The following is a 17,239-nucleotide window of genomic DNA, read 5'->3' on the forward strand; positions in this document are numbered from 1 at the left end:
CCATCTATTTTCTATATATTCTATTTTATAGATGTAATCACGCTATAAGGTCACTTTTTATACTGTTTTTTTCCACTTAACATTTTAACATAAATGTTTCCTTGTATACCACATTTAAATGATTGAATGAAACACTATAATATTAATATATACTTTAATCCTCTTTTGTTTGATAGCTAGGCTTCATTTATTATTTTTATTATGGAGTTCTAATGGACATTTTTGTTAATAAATCATTCTCTAAGTTTTGGATTTATTCTCAAAGATGGATATTGGAAGTAGAATTCCTGGGCCAAAGGATATAAATATGTTTAAAATAGAGCCTTAAATTGCTTGTAAGCTTCTACATGACCCCATAGAGAACAGTGAATAGGGGCTCTTGCACTGACCATGCATTTCAAAAGTATGTCTCATGAGCATATAGAAGGAAAGGAAAGGGCCATGTTGGAATTAATCACTTTTCCTTGTCAGCCTCGTCTTCTGTGGGAATATTAATGGAGAGTCAAGTAGCCACCAAAGCACAGACTTAGAGTCTACTCCCAAATAATCTCATTAGGTTGACTTCCAAACAGTACTCCTTTAAAAGACAGTTTCAGCCAAAGAAGGCACTCACTTTATACATTTGTATTTTGCCTGGCTTACAGTCACTGTTAAAATTAACCAGCCTACTGTTAATCATTTTGGTTGAGACTGTAGTAGGAATAAGATGTGAAAACTGCCATCAAATTACTGTTCCCAAGAGAGCAAGGTGAGGGCTGATGCGCATTTCATTTCTGCCAAAACAAAGAAGTATTCGTTGTGGGAGGTAAGAAAACAACACCTTTATAAAGTCTGTACCCTGAATAGAGAACTAGAAAATAAACAGCTGAATAACATTGTGTATCCAGATGTAAGACATCAAAGCACATCATGAAGTTACTCCAAGTTTACACTGTACTTATTTGTGATTAAAGTACTTTTTAAAATGTACCACTTAATGAAGATTCACATGTTGTGTTAAGGGTGCCTAGAAGGAGAACTTAAGACAGTATTTGAAGATACATGATATATTGAGGAAGTGCTCTCAGGAGAAACCTATAAGGAAGTGAGTACAGGAGGGTAGGGAAGAAGAAGGAGCTAAAGTAAGGATATGGTCTTAGGAAAATTTAACCTTAGCCTGTTTGGTTTCGGTGGGAGGTGTAGAACAATTATTGACTTCTGGTTGCCCCTGGGAAGGAGGCAGGGAGAGTATAATCTCTCTGTCATGACTCCAGCTCTTAGGGATAGGGATATCTGTGAGCCATTAGCATCCAACAGGTAGTAGCTGGGAGATGGATGTGCGTCCCAGATAAATGAGACTTAGGTGGGGCACCACTGCATCTATTACTCTTTTGTCACTGACTCTATGCAGGACACTGTGCTAAGACCTGCAGGTAAGAAATTAATGTGACATAGTCCCTGCTTTCAAGAAGTTTCGTCTAGTGGCATGGCTGACCATGTAAAGAATATTTACAGTGAAATTCAGGTGCTTTTTACATGGACAGAGACTTGGGTAGAAAGCAAAAGAGTGAATGATTGTGTGAGAGGGGTATCTAGGAGCTTCATTGAGGAGGCCCCACAAATTGGTAGGACCAAGTTGGGCAGAAATAGACTGGCCAGAATAAACAGGGAGGGAACTGTAGACAGGGAAGAGCCCTGTGCCAAGGCCAGAAAGTATGAAACAGGATGACGTGTTCATGGAATCACATAGGGCAGACCATGTGCAAGAAGCAGGGGAGTAGCAGCTGATGAAGCATGACAGATTGGAGCCAGAATAATGTGTTCCTGGAAGGTCATGCAGGGGAAGCTGGGCTTAGAAGAGGCAACATTCCTGCTGTCATCCTCCCAGTCTGCCTCAGGGCTCAAGGTCAGCTTGGAGTGCCCATTCCTGACATACCTGCCATCTGCCCTCTGGTGTACCATGTGACTCTAAGTGTGCCACTTAAACATTTCTGAGTCCCAATTTTCTCATCTGTAAAATGGCTGGTGATGATGACATTTATAGGAGTGTTGTAGTGATTAGAGATAATAAAGACAGTCTGAACATTTACCATCATACAATCATTCTGCTGATATTTACTGTTCTTTGTCATTTTCCCACAGTAAATAAAATAGCAGTGCTGTCACAGAAATAGATGGATCAGTGGACTGTAACAGCCCAAACTGAAAAATTTCCTTTGTTTTCCTTCCTAAAAATTGTTAGCAACCCAGTTTCTTATTTTCCAGGGCTGGTGTTAATTGGGGTTATATAATGTATTTCCTAAGCTCTTTACTGATAATACGATATTTCTTGTTGCCATGTATAATAAAAAATGATTGCTACTATAATAGTTTTAAAAGCACCAAATTTCACAGATTCTCAAAAATCTGCACTAAAGTTGAAAATAAAATATTATAGAAAACAGAGATACTTTTAGCCACAGTTCTTAAGACCAGAACTTCAGATAAGGAGTACCTACCTATTTACCAGGAGTCTTGGGTCTCCTAAAACTCTTTTCTTATCCTCACCTGAGGACTTTTTTTTAGAAAGAGGGGGACAGAGAGAGAAACATCAATTGGTTGCCTCCCACACACACCCGGACCTGGTATCATGCACACTCTCACCTGGGATCATATGTGCCTGGACCAGGGAATGAACCTGCAACCTAGGGATGTGCCCTGAATGGGAATCAAATCCTCAACCTTTGGGTTACAGGACAATGCTCTAACCAACTGAGCCACACTGTCCAGGGCAGGGTCTCTCAAAACTTTTTTAAAAAATATATCTTATTCATTATGCCATTACAGTTATTCTATTCCCCCTCCTTTATTCCCCTCCACCCTACACACCCCTCCCCCACCATCCCCCCTTTAGTTTATGTCCACGTGTCTCAAGTTCTTTAGATTGTATATTTCCCCTACTATTCTTGCCCTCCCCCCTGACTATTTTCTACCTACCATCTATGCTATTTATTTTATGTACCTTCTCCCCCCTTCTCCTCCTCCCACTTCCCTGTTGCTAACCCTCCATGTGATCTTCATTTCTATGGTTCTGCTCCTGATCTAGCTGTCCTCTTAGTTTGGTTTTGTTTTAGGTGTGGTTGTTAATAACTGTGAGTTTGCTGTCTTTTCACTGTTAATATTTTTTATCTTCTTTTTCTTAGATAAGTCCCTTTAACATTTCATATAATAAGGGCTTAGTGATGATGAACTCCTTGAATTTGATCTTATCTGAGAAGCACTTTATCTGCCCTTCCATTCTAAATGAAAGCTATGCTGAATAGAGCAATCTTGGTTGTAAGTCTTTGGATTTCATGACTTGGAATACTTCTTTCCAGCCCCTTCTTGCCTGTAAGGTCTCTTTTGAGAAATCCACTGACAGTCTGATGGATACTCCTTTGTAGGGGACTGTCCCCTTATCTCTTGCTGCTTCTAGGATTCTCTCCTTCATTTTAATCTTGGATGATGTAATTATGATGTGCCTTGGTGTGTTCCTTCTTGGGTCCACCTTCTTTGGGAATCTCTTGAGCTTCCTGGATTTCCTGGAAGTCTATTTCCTTTGCCAGATTGGGGTGGTTCTCCTTTATTATTTGTTCAAATAAGTGTTGCACTTGCTCTTTCGCTTTCCCTTCTGGTACCCCTATAATTCGGATGTTGGAGTGTTTAAAGATGTCCTGGAGGTTCCTAAGCCTCTCCTCATTTTTTTGAATTCTTGTTTCTTCATATTTTTCTGTTTGGTCATTTTTGCTTCCTTCTGGTCCACTCCCTTGATTTGAGTCCCAGTTTCTTTTCCATCACTATTGGTTTCCTGTGCATTTCTCTTCATTTCAATTAGTTTAGCCTTCATATGTTCCTCTAATTTGTGACTAAAATCAACCAGTTCTGTGAGCATCCTGATCACCAGTATTTTAAACTGTGCATCTGATAGGTTGGCTATTTCTTGGTTGCTTAGAGTTATCGGCTCCAGGGCTTTGACTTCTTCTTGAGCCATATTTTGATCTGTTTGCACCTGTTACGTACATATGAGGAGCAGAGCCCTAGGTGTTCACCAGGGCAGGGCAACTCAGTTGCTGGGTTGTGATGCTGTATGTGGGGGCGGGGTCCAACAGGGGCAATGATGGTCCCCTCTGCTGCTTCCCGCTGCTGGGGCCTGTGCGGTCTGTCTCACTGCTCACTCCTTCACTGATTTATCTGCGTGCAAATGTGTGATTGCGGTCAGCCTGCTGCCTTGCACCCTCACTGGGTACCCCTTTTGCTACCCCACACCTGGGATCTGCCCACGGCTGCCTGAGTGCCTGGGTCAGGAGATCTTTCTTGCCTGACCTGGCTCACCTGCTGGCTCCGCCCCTCTTACCCGTCTAGTTCGTTGTTGTAGGACTTCTGTATAGTTCAATTTTCTGTATTTTGGCTGCATTTTTGTTACTGAAACTTTTGTTGACTTTAAACTTGGTTGTGAGAGGAGGCACAGTGTTTCCACCTATGCCTCCATCTTGGCGGAAGTCAAAAACTTTTTAGAGAATTGAGGAGAGAGGGTCCATGCTCAGTTCACTTTCTAAACTGAGAGTTTTTATAGGATAAAAGTATTTCCTCTATGGCATTTGCTACCTTTGATCCCAGTATGTTATCCATATGGAGGTTATATTAAGTAGGCACAGAATTTTTCTGTTGCTGCTCTTCTTAACTTTGCCATAAAATTACTCATTGGTAACATGTTACAATAATTTAAAAGGTTTTTAAGTTTTGTTGAGGTATAATTTACAATACTATTAAATTCATTTTGCATACACAATTCAGTGGGTTTAAGTATATTTACAGGGTTTTGCACCCATCACTACTATCCAATTATAGGGCATTTGTTACCCCAAAAGAAGTTTGGTGCCCATTTGCAGTCAGTTTGCCTTTCTACTCCCAACCATAGGCAACCAACCACTAATCTACTTTCTGTCTCTATAATTATGCCTACTCTGGACATTGCATATAAATGGAATCATAAAAAAGTGATCTTGTTTTTATGACTTCTCTCACTAAGCATATTTTTTCACTAAGTTTTTTACATGTCTTATTTGTTTTGCATGTTGTAATATATATAAGTACTTTGTTCCTTTTTATTGCTGAGAAGCAGTCCGTGGTATAGATATACCACAGATGGTTTAGCCATTCACCTGTTGAAAGATTTTTGTGTTGTTTTCAGTTTTTGGCTATTACGAATAAGGATGCTATAAACATTTATATATAGGTTTTTATATGAACATAAATTTTCTTTTTGTTGGGATTAATGCCCAGGAGTACAATTGTAGTTGCGTGTTTAATTTTTAAAGAAATAACCAAATAGTTTTCTATAATAGCTATACCATATTACACTTCCACCAGCCATGTATGAATGATATAGTTTCTTCACATCTCCATTATTTGAATTTTCACTGTCATTTCAGCCATTGTGGTTTTATTTTGCATTTTCCCAATGGCAGATGATATCAAACACTTTTTTCATGTGCTTATTTGCCTTGGTGTTGCTTTTTGATGAAACATCTGTTCAAGTCTTTTTCCTACTTTTAATTGAATCATCTGCTTCCTTACTGTTGAGTTTTGTAGTTCTTTACATGTTCTGGATATGTATCTGTTGTTGGATATGTGGTTTGTAAATGCAGGGTGGGGCAGAAATAGGTTTATATTTGTTAATATGTAAAGTAATACAATAATTAATAAATAATGTGAGAATAAACTGTTCTGTGTACTCACAATTGTAACCCTACTTTTGCCCAACCCTTATTTTGTCTCATTCTGTAGGGGTTTTTTTAATCTTTTTAAAAATTTTCTATTGTTGACACTATTACATATGTACCCTATCCCCCTCCTTTTTTCCTCTTAAGTATGGTGTTTATTTTTTATTTCTATTGTTGTTCAAGTACAGTTGTCTGCATTTTCCCCTCACCACTCCCTCAATCCCAGCCATCCCCACCTCCCTCCCCTGATCCCACCCTATCTTGCTTTTGTCCATGTATCCTTTATTGTTGTTCCTGAAAACCCTTACCCCCTTTTCCTCCCATTAACCATTCCCACCTCTCCTCTGGTTGCTGTCAGCTTGTTCTTAATTTCAATGTCTCTGGTTATATTTTGCTTGTTTGTTTGTTTTGTTGATTAGGTTCCACTTAAAGGTAAGATCATATGGTATTTGTCTTTCACTGCCTGGCTTATTTCACTTAGCATAATGTTCTCCAGTTCCTTCTATGCTGTTGTGAAAGGTAGTAGCTCCATTGGTCTATATGTCTGTTTTTATGCCAGTACCAGGCTGTTTTGATTACAGTGGCCTTGTAATACAGTTTGATATCAGGTATTGTGATCCCTCCTACTTTGCTCTTCTTTCTCAAAACGTCTGCAGCTATTCGGAGTTGTTTATGGTTCCATATACATTTTTGAAATGTTTATCCTGTATCTGTGAAATATGTCATTGGTACTTTAATAGGGATTGCATTCAATCTATAAATTGCTCTGGGTAGCATGGACATTTTGATGATGTTAATTCTTCCAATCCATGAACAAATGCTTTCATTTATTTGTGTCTTCCTTAATTTCTTTCTTCAGTGTAGTGTAGTTTTCTGAATACAGGTCTTTTACGTCCTTGGTTAGGTTTATTCCTAGGTAATTTATTTTTCTTGTTGCTATATCATATGGGATTTTTTTTCCTGATGTCTGTTTCTGATATATCATTGTTGGTGTACAAAAATGCCTTTGATATCTGAGTATTGACTTTTTATCTGGCTGTTTTGCCAAATTCACTTATTAGGTTGAGTAGTTTTTTGGTGGAATCTATAGGATTTTCTATGTACAGTATCATGTTGTCTGCAAACAATAACAGTTTTGCTTTCACCTTTTCAATTTGGATGCCTTTTATTTCTTGTTCTTGTCTGATTACTGTGGCTAGGACTTCCAATACTATGTTAAATAGGAGTGGTAAAAATGAATATCCTTGTCTTAGTTCTGATCTTAGTGGGAAAGCTTTTAGTTTTTGCCCATTGAGTATGATGTTGGCTGTAGGTCTCTCATATATGACCTTTATTATGTTGAGGAATGCTCCCTCTATTCCCACTTTGCTGAGTGTTTTTATCATAAATGGGTGCTGTACCTTATCAATTGTTTTTCCGCATCTATTGATATGATGATGTGATTTTTGTCTTTCCTTTTGTTTACGTGATATTAGGTTTATTGATTTGCAAATATTGTACCATTCTTTCATCCCCATCTTTCTCCTTTACTCTCTTCCACCAGCCACCCCACCCTGGCCTTCACCACAAAAAATATCCTCTTAACAGAACCTTTTGCAGAGCATGTTTTTCATTTTGATGAAGGTGATATTTTCTTTGACAGATCATGCTTTTGGTATCAAGTTTAAGAAATCTTTTCTTAGCTCTAGATCCTGAAGATTTTTCTTTTGTTTTTTAACAGTATTACAGGTTTACATTTAAGTCCATGATCCATTTTGTGTTAACTTTTGTATAAGGTACGCAACTTGGTTTGAAGTTCATTTTTTTTACTATTGGTCCAGTACCATGTGCTGAAAAGGATATCTTTCCTCCATTTAATTACTTTTCTACCACTGTCAAAAATCCATTGGGTGTATTTGTCTAGGAGTATACTCACTTTTAATAATGTACAAATATATTGTGTCATGGTAGAGAGAATAATGGGCCTCCAAATATGTCTATACCCTAATTTCTGGAACCTGTGAATATGTTAGGTTACATGACAAAGAAGAATTAGGGTTTCTAATCAGCTGACTTTAAAATAGGGTCTACAGCCATACCACCTTGAACTTGCCAATCTCATCTAAAATAGGGACATTGTCCTGGATTATCCAGGTGAGTATAATATAATCACAAGGGTCCTTAAAAGTGGAAGAGGGGAAGCAGAAGGATCAGATAATGAGATGTGATGATAGAAGCAGGGTCAGACAGATATAGTGTTGCTGCCTTTGAAGGTTGAGGATGATGGTAAGGATCCAAGGAATGTGAGCCTCTACAAAATGGACAGGCAAGGAAATGAATCCTCTTCTTAGATTTAGCCCAGTAATACCTGTATGAGAATTCTGACCCACTGAAATGTAACATAATAAATTTGTGTAGTTTTAAGCCCCTGAATTTGTGGTAATTTGTTACCACAACAATACTAATAAATAGATTTTTAGAAAAGCTCCCATTGATAATAGGATTTTAGATATTTGGGCACACCATGTGTCTGGAAAGTTTAAATATATGAAACGTGCCAATAATATCAGATAAACAAAGCTCTACTCTAGGTAGATTTGTGTATTCAGCAGGAAATAATTAAGAAATACATATTACTTTTACTTTTGCAGACCAGGTCCCCAGTTGGAGGCATGCAAGCGGCAACTGATCAGTGTTTCTCTCTTCCATCAATGTTTCTCTCCCTGTCTTTCAATCTCCCTTCCCCTCTCTAAAAATAAATAAATAAAATCTTTTTAAAAATAAATTACACATACTTTTTGATAAAAAATATTTTGTTATTATTGTTTTTGTTTGTATTTCAGAAGTGTGAATGTCTTAAGTTTTGCACCAAGGAGCCAAATGTAGCCCCCAAAATTTATATGATGGGAGGTTAACATTTTATTTAAAGAAATATGTTTCCTTTTGTAATATATACAAATACTAAATCATTATGTTGTATACCTGAAGCTAATACAGCGTCATATGTCAATTATATCTCAGTTTTTCCTGATTCTTTTTTGTTAAATTCATTGAGGCAACAACGGTTAATAAAATTATATGTGTTTCAAGTGTACAGTTCTGTATATTGTATTGTGTATTTACTACCCAGTGTCAGATCTCCTCCTGTCACCATATATTTAACCCCTTTACTCCCCTTGTATTTGATTGACTTCAACAGTAGGACAAATAGACCTTTGATTAATATTTTTTATACTTGTGCTAATCCTGTTAGTTTTTAATATATTTTATTGATTATGCCATTACAGATGTCCCATTTCCCCCCTTTATTCCCCTCTGCCCAGCACCCCCTCCCTCCCCACATTCCCCCCCTTAGTTCATGTCCATGGGTCAACATATAAGTTCTTTAGCTTCTTCATTTCCTATACTGTTCCTAACCTCCCTCTGTCTTTTTTGTACCTACCATTTATGCTTCTTATTACCTGTGCATTTTCCCCAATTCTCCCTCCTTTCCCTCCCCACTGATAACCCTCCATGTGATGTCCATTTCTGTGATGCTGTTTCTGTTCTAGTTGTTTGCTTTAGTTTTTGTGTTTAGATTCCATTGTTGATAGTTGTGAGTTTGTTGTCATTTTGCTGTTCCTATATTTGATCATCTTTTTTCTTAGATATGTCCCTTTAACATTTCATATAGTAAGGGCTTGGTGATGATGAACTCCTTTAACTTGACCTTATCTGGGAAGCACTTTATCTGCCCTCCATTCTCAATGATAGCTTTGCTGGATAGAGTAATATTGGAATACTACTTTCCACCCCCTTCTTGCTTGTAGGTTTTCTTTTGAGAAATCAGCTGATAGTCTGATGGGAACTCCTTTGTAGGTAACTGTCTCCTTTTCTCTTACTACTTTTAAGACTCTCTCCTCTTTAATCTTGGGTAATGTAATTTTCATGTGCCTTGGTGTGTGCTTTCTTGGGTCCAACCTCTTTGGAACTCTCTAGGCTTCCTGGACTTCCTGGAAGTCTATTTCCTTTGCCAGATTGGGGAAGTTCTCCTTCATTATGTTTTCAAATAAGTTTTCAATTTCTTGCTCTTCCTCTTCTCCTTCTGGCACCCCTATGATTCGGATATTAGAATATTTAAAGTTGTCTTGGAGGTTCCTAAGCCTCTCCTCATTTTTTTGAATTCTTGTTTCTTCATTCTGTTCTGGTTGACTGTTTATGCCTTCCTTCTGGTCCACTCCATTGATTTGGGTCCCAGTTTCCTTCCCTTCACTCTTGGTTCCCTGTGCATTTTCCTTTATTTCACTTTGCATAGCCTTCACTTTTTCCTCTGCCTTGCAGCCATACTCAACCATTTCTATGAATATCCTGATTACCAGTGTTTTGAACTCTCCATCTGATAGTTTGACTATGTCCTCATTGCTTAGTTGTATTTTTTCTGGAGCTTTGATTTGTTCTTTCATTTCAGCCAATTTTTTGTCTGGGAGTACCTATTACATAGTAAGGGATGGAACCTTAGGTGTTCCCCATGGAGGAGCAACCCAAGTTGCTGTGTTGTGGTGCTGTGTATCAGGAAGGGACCCAAGAGGGAATAATGCCACTTGCTTGGCTGTCTGCCAGCTTTCAGTCACTTCCTCCACTACCCACAAGCAAATTGGGCCCTTTTGGTGCTGATTCCCAGGTGGGTGGGTTTGTGTATGTTCTAGGTCCCTGTGGGTCTCTCCAACAAACTTTCCTGTGAGGCTGGGAATTTCTTCTGCTGCCATAACCCCCAAAAGTTTTTTCAGTCTGAAGTTTTGAGGTTTTATTTATCTGCTCAGGAACCTTGGGTTGTGCAGTCTATCTCACTCCCCATTTGTTCCTCCTGGTTTATCTGCACGCAAATGTGGGGTTGCCTGGTCCACTAGCCATCACTGGTCCTCCAGCTGGTGCCTTGCTGTGAGTCCTCTCCACCAGGGCTGCTGGTCTCTGCCCCCTGCCCCTCCTACCTACCTAGATGAATGTTTTCTCTTTAACTCCTTGGTTGTCGGACTTTCATACAGTTTGATTTTCTGCCAGTTCTGGTTGTTTTTTGTCTTTAGATTTGTTGTTGTTCTTCTTTTGGTTGTGAGATGAGGCACAGTGTATCTACCTATGCCTCCTTCTTGGCCAGAAGTCTCCTGTGAGTTTTTAAAATAGCTTTATTGAGCTATAAAGTACATACCATACATTTTACCCATTGAAAGCATACAAATCCATGTTTCTTAATATATGGATTTGTAGTAATGTGCAAACAGTACTACAGAGCACTTTGAATATCTTATCTCATTGCCTTCTGACTTCCATTGTTTCTAATGAGAAGTTAGCTGTTAATCTTATTGGGGTTCCATTATAAATAAGGAGTCATTTTTCCCTTGCTCCTTTCAAGATTTTCTCCTTGTCTGGCTTTCAGCAATTTTACCATAATGTATCTGTGGATCTCTTCACAAGTTGTGGTGGTGGTGGTGGTGGCAGTGTTAGTACTATAAACTACTTGGAGTTTTTCACCCTTCCAGGATGTGCAAATTAATGTTTTTCAGTGAATTTAGGAATCCTTCAGCCATTATTTTTTCTGCTTTTTTTCCCTCCTTTCCTTCTGGTGCTCCCATTACATATATGTTGGAGCACTTAATGGTGTCCCATATTTCTGTGAAGCTTTGTTTATCTTTCTTCATCTTTTTCCTCTGTTTTTTTTGCTTCTAAAATTTGTATTGATCTATTTCAAGTTCACTGATTTTTTCTTCTGCCAGTTCAAATCTACTATTGAACCCCTTTAGTAAAGTTTTTATTTTAGTTATTGTACTTTTCAATGCCAGAGTTACCATTTGGTTCTTTTTAATAATTTCTCTTTATTGATATTCTTACCTCCCTTTTTTTCTTGAGAGAGAGAGACATCAGTTGGTTATTTCACTTTTTTATGCATTCATTGGTTGATTTCTTGTATTTGTCCTAACCAGAGATCAAAACCACAACCTTGGTGTATGCGGATGGCACTCTAGGCAACTGAGCTACTTGGTTAGGGCCTCCTTTGCTCCTTTAACCATGGTTTTCTTTAGTTTTGTAACATATTTATGTGGCTAACTTGAAATCTTTGCCCATTAAATCTGCCCATGACATCTGGTTGTTCTCATAAGCAGTTTCTGTCACTTGCTTTTTGGCTAGTATATAGATCATACTTCCCTATTTGCATGTCTCATATTTTTTGTTGGAAATGTGACATTTTAGGTAATAAAATGCAGTAACTCTGGGTATAGGCATCCCCACCTCACACTCCTTATTGTTATTTCCTTCTTTAACTTAGTGACTGGATTATTTTATTGACGTCTGTTTACTCCCTGATTTTGCCCTGCAGTGTGAAGTCTTGATGTTGCTTCTTAGGGGTTCAGTCTTTGGTATGCCCACAGTCACCCTGGGATGATAGTGGTTTTGTCAAGTTTCCACAAATTGCTGGCTGATTGCTCTGTTGTTTTTAATAATGCCCTGGGGGCATAAATTGCTCCACAGACTGATCCTATCACATTAGGGCTCCTTTGAAGGGATAGTTCCTAAGATTGGTATTTGAGATTTCTGAACCCAGAATGATTTCTCCCAGCTATCTATTTCCCTAATTCTCTTTAGCATGTGAGCCAACCTAGGCATGAACAACTTTTCCACACTCTGTTGCAAATGGAATCATTTCCACTGGGGAATTTTGGAGCCTTCTATTCTATAGCCTGCTTATCCCACTAGGCTAAATCTCTGAGCCACAGCTGTAGTACAAGGGATGGGGACATTAATGTGCTTCTGTCTGAGTAGAGTCCCCATCTCTCCTAGTTTACCTCTGCTGATATAGAAATCCCATTCTAAGTGCTGGGTCCAGGGCATTTGGGGACTCAGTGTTCTTGGTAGCACCACAACCAAGGCATAGCCTCTATCCCAGGAGTTGGGGCCATGAGGTAGAAGAAGGGAGCACCCACCTCTCAGCCACACTTTTCTGGAACTTAGGCTCAGAAACAGGTAGCTGCAGACAGGATGAGAAATGCTGTTTCCTGACCCTCTTGTGGGGAATACCTTGCAGCTGGTAGCTGACATTTGTTCTGGGAAGGGGATACAAGGAGCAAGTCTAGGCCCAGATACTATAGACTCTTACTTTATTTACTGAGTTTTAGTAGATTTCCTTTAATAAATGCTTCTTTGTTTGCTATAAGCCCTTCAGACCATCCTCAGAGATTTTAAATGAGTAATTTTTGTTTCTTTTTAAAATAATTTTCACCAGATTCACTGGGGAGTGTGTCCATATATCTCTTCACATTATCATGGCAGGAATGGAACTCTGTTAGCTTTTTAAGATGCAGTTTTGTTTCTGTTACTCCTAATTGCGCACAGTGGCCTTGTACTTGGAATTCTATCTCTTTAGTAAATAATAAGTGGCTTGAAGGCAGTATCCATGACCTTTATCCCCTGTGGAATCATGATTGTTTATAGTAGCATCTTGTATACTGTGGCACATAACAGAATGTCAGTTACTGACTATGCCACTGTCTTTTCTAGCTTATACTTTGAGCCCTTCCTTAGTGAGCTGAGGTATCTGTCTTCCTTTTTTCCTTCACTCTGGTGCTGGAGTGTTCCCAGAAAGGTGAGACCTTTTTTTTTTTCATCAGTCATTGGCTACACGCACACAAGGAAGGACACTTGAACCATTTGAAGTTTTAGTCAAAAGTGTTATATATTTTGACAATGTAGGAGCTTTTTATAACATCCCTTGCAGTGTATCTATAGATGTAATTTTAAATTTAGGCAGTTTTTCTTTGGATGGAGACAGAGATAAAGTAAGAAATGCAGATAGAAAAGCAGTGTGGTTGTGCTCTTCAAGGTGGGACATTCCTCACCTGTTCTTTCTTCAGCCAACCATGTCTCATGCCTTTCAACCTTGGCCCTTGACAGCTCTACCTTTGCTATTGCTTTGTCCTTTCCTTCTCCTCTCTGGCTGATGAGGTCCCCATGGCTTCCCTCTCTGTTTGGGTGGACATTGGTCATGTGGCCACATCTGAAGCTCCAGCCATTCCTGTACTATTCATCCTCTCCTATGTGGACTTCCTACTAAGGCTAATATGTAGCCTTACCCAGTCTATGACAAATTATATTGGAGAATTTGGTAGTTGTCTTTTCCTATCACTCTAGATCATTTGAGAATATTCTTGACAGAAATCATTTGATTTGTGTGATTGGCTTGCTGTTGCTTCTTGGGATCTGTAGGAAAGTATTGACTATCTGCTGGGGTGTGTGTGTGTGTGTGTGTGTGTGTGTGTGTGTTGACTGTTTCATTCAGTGTTGTTCTCTTTCCCAGGATGCTCCACAATGAAACGCCATAGAACTCTCAGCAGCAGTGACAGTTCAGATGAGAGTGAGTAGAACCAGCCAACAGCTGGTAACCTCTGTATCCATACTCCTTGAGGATTTCTTCTTTGACTTGATGACAAGCTATTTCTTGCTTCCTTCCATGGTTAAAAATAATGTTTTCAGGAAAGAAAGCTTGGGGTGTCATTTTTCTTACTCATTTAAATTTCATTAGAAATTAATAAGTTAGGTGGGAGAATTGGTTTTATATGGCATATAGCAGTTGTTTTTTACTTTTCACTTATCTAAACAACAAATGCCAAATCTAATAATGATTTAACAGTGCTTTTCTAGAAAGGAGGAAAAGTATATGAGCATAAACTGTAGACCCTACAATTCTAATTGTAGCTTAGGTACTAAATGTTTCACTGGATGAGTTGTCATTTGTAAAAGGCAACAATCTTATTAACAACAGCATTTGGGGAAGTGCTGAAGGATGTATACAGATTACTTGTTGAACATTTCTAGTTTTTCAGTTGCTTTTGCAGATCCTTTCTCTCCAGGTGGTACATGAATCATGTTATTCCAAAATGTTATGAGGTATGATTACATCAAATTAAATCTCCTCAACATTAGCTTTGTTGAAGCTTTTGTATGCTAAAAGGCCACCTATAAATGTTTTTAAACTCTATTATGAGGCTTTCTTGGTTGTAATTTAACTTTCTTCAGTGTTGTGTATGAGATCACTGAGTTCTTCTCCATCATATCTTTCATATTCTCTTGGATGGCATTTAGTTATATAACATTTAGTTATAATAGCAAGTCATTAAGTCTCAGTATTTTTTTCTAATTATCTTTTGCAGGTCCTTCCACTTCTCTTACTTGTGGCTCAATGTATAGGAACAAGTCAAAAATTCCAAATGAACACAAGAAATCTGCTGAGGTGAGATCAGATATTCTAATCTTTAGACTTTAAAAAATAGACAGCTGCCTTCTGCCTACATACCTACAATATTCAGATCTTGGAGATGCAAGGAGTAACTCCATGTGCCAATGGATAGGCTTGCTTTCTGATGAGTTTTTGTTTTGTTTTTCAAGGAAGATACCATTTTCTTTTCCCTTTGGGAAAACAGTAGTCTTCACACTGTGATTTGATTTGGCAATTTATTCTTAAATGCCTGGCTTTAGAGTATAAAGCCTCTCCTTAGCCAAAAAGTCCAGGGAGCAAGACTTGGGGAATTGGGAAGGACCCAAAGATCTGGCCTATGATCATTAAAAGCTAAGTTGGTACATGGGAGGCAGTGCAGGAAGGGGTAGATGAGGAGGTTGTGGATGGAAGGGAAGGACCAGGTTGGGAGATCTTGGGCAATGGGTCCTCATAGCCTTCAGAGCACTGACAGCCCAAGAAGAATGTGTCACTCTGGTGAGGCTGGCCGTTATTTCTTCAACTATTTTTTCAGCTCCATATTCTTTCTCCTCCTTTTCTTAGGACTTAAATTTCATGAGTGTTAGCTCTTTTGTTATTTTCCCACAGGTCCCTCAGACTGTTCCGGGTGTGTGTGTTTGTGTGTGTGTGTGTGTGTGTGTGTGTGTGTGTCCTTTCTGTTGATAAGATTGGGGAATTTTTCTTGTTCCCTTATTTATTATTCTGTTAATTCCCTTCTTCTTTTGAGCCTATCCCCTGAGTTTATTTCAGCTATTATTCTGTTTCAAGTTTTTCCATTTCATTATTCTTTATATCCTCTATATCTTTGCTGAGACTTTCAATTTACTCATTGCAGAAAAAGTGTTCGTAATTTCTTCTTGAAGCATTTTTATGATGGATGCTTTAAAATCCTTGCCAGATAATTCCAACATCTGTATTATCTTGGTGTTAGTTTCTATTGTCTCTTGTCATTCCCAGTTCTTAGTATGATGAGTGATTTTCTATTGTATCTTAGATGTTTTTGGTATTATGTTATCAGACACTAAGTCTTATTTAAATCTGTTTTATCAGGCCTCCATAATAACCAGGCCAGTGGGGAAGAAGGGCACTGACTCTTTACTACCAGTTGTAGAATTCTTAGGTTTCCTATTTTAGTTCTGTTGCCTCTCCAGGAAGATAGTTTTGTTATCTCCCTGGGAAGGTGGAGGAGTTACTTATTACCTTCTGTACTACTTGTTGCAGTGGAAATACTCATCTTGTTACCTCCCTGATAGCAGGAGGAGTGTTGGCAGTAAGAGATACCACATTACAGATGGGCTATAACAGGGATGTCAAATTCATTCTCACCAGGGGCCACATCAGCCTTGCAGTTCCCTTTAAAGGGCTGAGTGTAACTTTAGGACTGTATAAATGTAAGTACTCCTTAACTAGGGGCAAGGAGCTATACATTTGGCCCTTTGAAGGCAACTACAAGCCTGATGTGGCCCCTGATAGAAATGAGTTTGACACCCCTGGGCTATAGTGACAGTCCAGGCTCTGTCTAGTTTCTGCTGGTACCACATGAACAGGACGGATACCTCGTTATTACTGAGTGGAAGTGGATGTCAAGGCCTCTCAGGTGATATCCACTGACACCACAACAATCAGTCTTTTTAAATAAAACATTTTAAACATCTTTTTTGAAATACAATTCCCACACCATATAATTTATCCATTTAAAGTATATAATTCAGTGGTTTTAGTGTATTCACAGAGTTGCATAACCATTACCACAATCTAAATGTAGAACTTTTTCATCACCCCAGAAAGAAATCCCCTTACCCCATTAGCCATTATTCCCTAATCCTCCTACTCCCAACCCCTCGTCTAATTTCTGTCTCTATGGATTTGCCTATTCTGGATATTCGTATTAATGGAATCACAATATATAGCCTTTTGTGTCTGGCTTCTTTCACTTAGTCTAACATTTTCAAGATTCATTCATGTTTTAGCATTTATTAATATCTCATCTTTTTATGACTGAATGATATTCTGTTGTGTGGAAATACCACATTTTGTTTATCCATTCATTAGTTATGAACAATTAGCTTACCTCCATTTTTATAGTATTATAAATAATGCTCCTTTGAATTCATAGCAACAGCTATGAACAATCATGTACAAAATTTTATGTGGTCATATTTTCAGTTGTCTTGAGTATACATACAGCTAGGTGTGGAATATGGTAACTTTATTTAACCATTTGAGGGAATGCCAGATTTTTTCCAAGGAGGCCTCATCATTTTACACTCCCACCAGCTAG

The 17,239-nt window shown here is 38.4% G+C and overlaps 1 protein-coding gene across 3 annotated transcripts in view; it reads left to right on the plus strand.

The window, feature by feature from the left end:
- JADE3 (jade family PHD finger 3) overlaps positions 1-17,239 on the plus strand; it is a 134,662-nt gene that overhangs the window by 69,888 nt on the left and 47,535 nt on the right. For all 3 annotated transcript variants that reach the window (XM_037062343.1, XM_037062345.1, XM_037062344.1), the window contains 2 exons: positions 14,023-14,079; positions 14,876-14,955. In XM_037062343.1, coding sequence (XP_036918238.1) covers positions 14,034-14,079; positions 14,876-14,955 — 126 coding nt within the window. In that variant the 5' untranslated portion in view covers positions 14,023-14,033. The remainder of the gene's footprint in view (positions 1-14,022; positions 14,080-14,875; positions 14,956-17,239) is intronic.

This window comes from Sturnira hondurensis, unplaced genomic scaffold (assembly GCF_014824575.4).
Source record: "Sturnira hondurensis isolate 20B ecotype Veracruz unplaced genomic scaffold, ASM1482457v3 Scaffold0013994, whole genome shotgun sequence".
Classification (NCBI taxonomy): Eukaryota; Metazoa; Chordata; class Mammalia; order Chiroptera; family Phyllostomidae; genus Sturnira; species Sturnira hondurensis.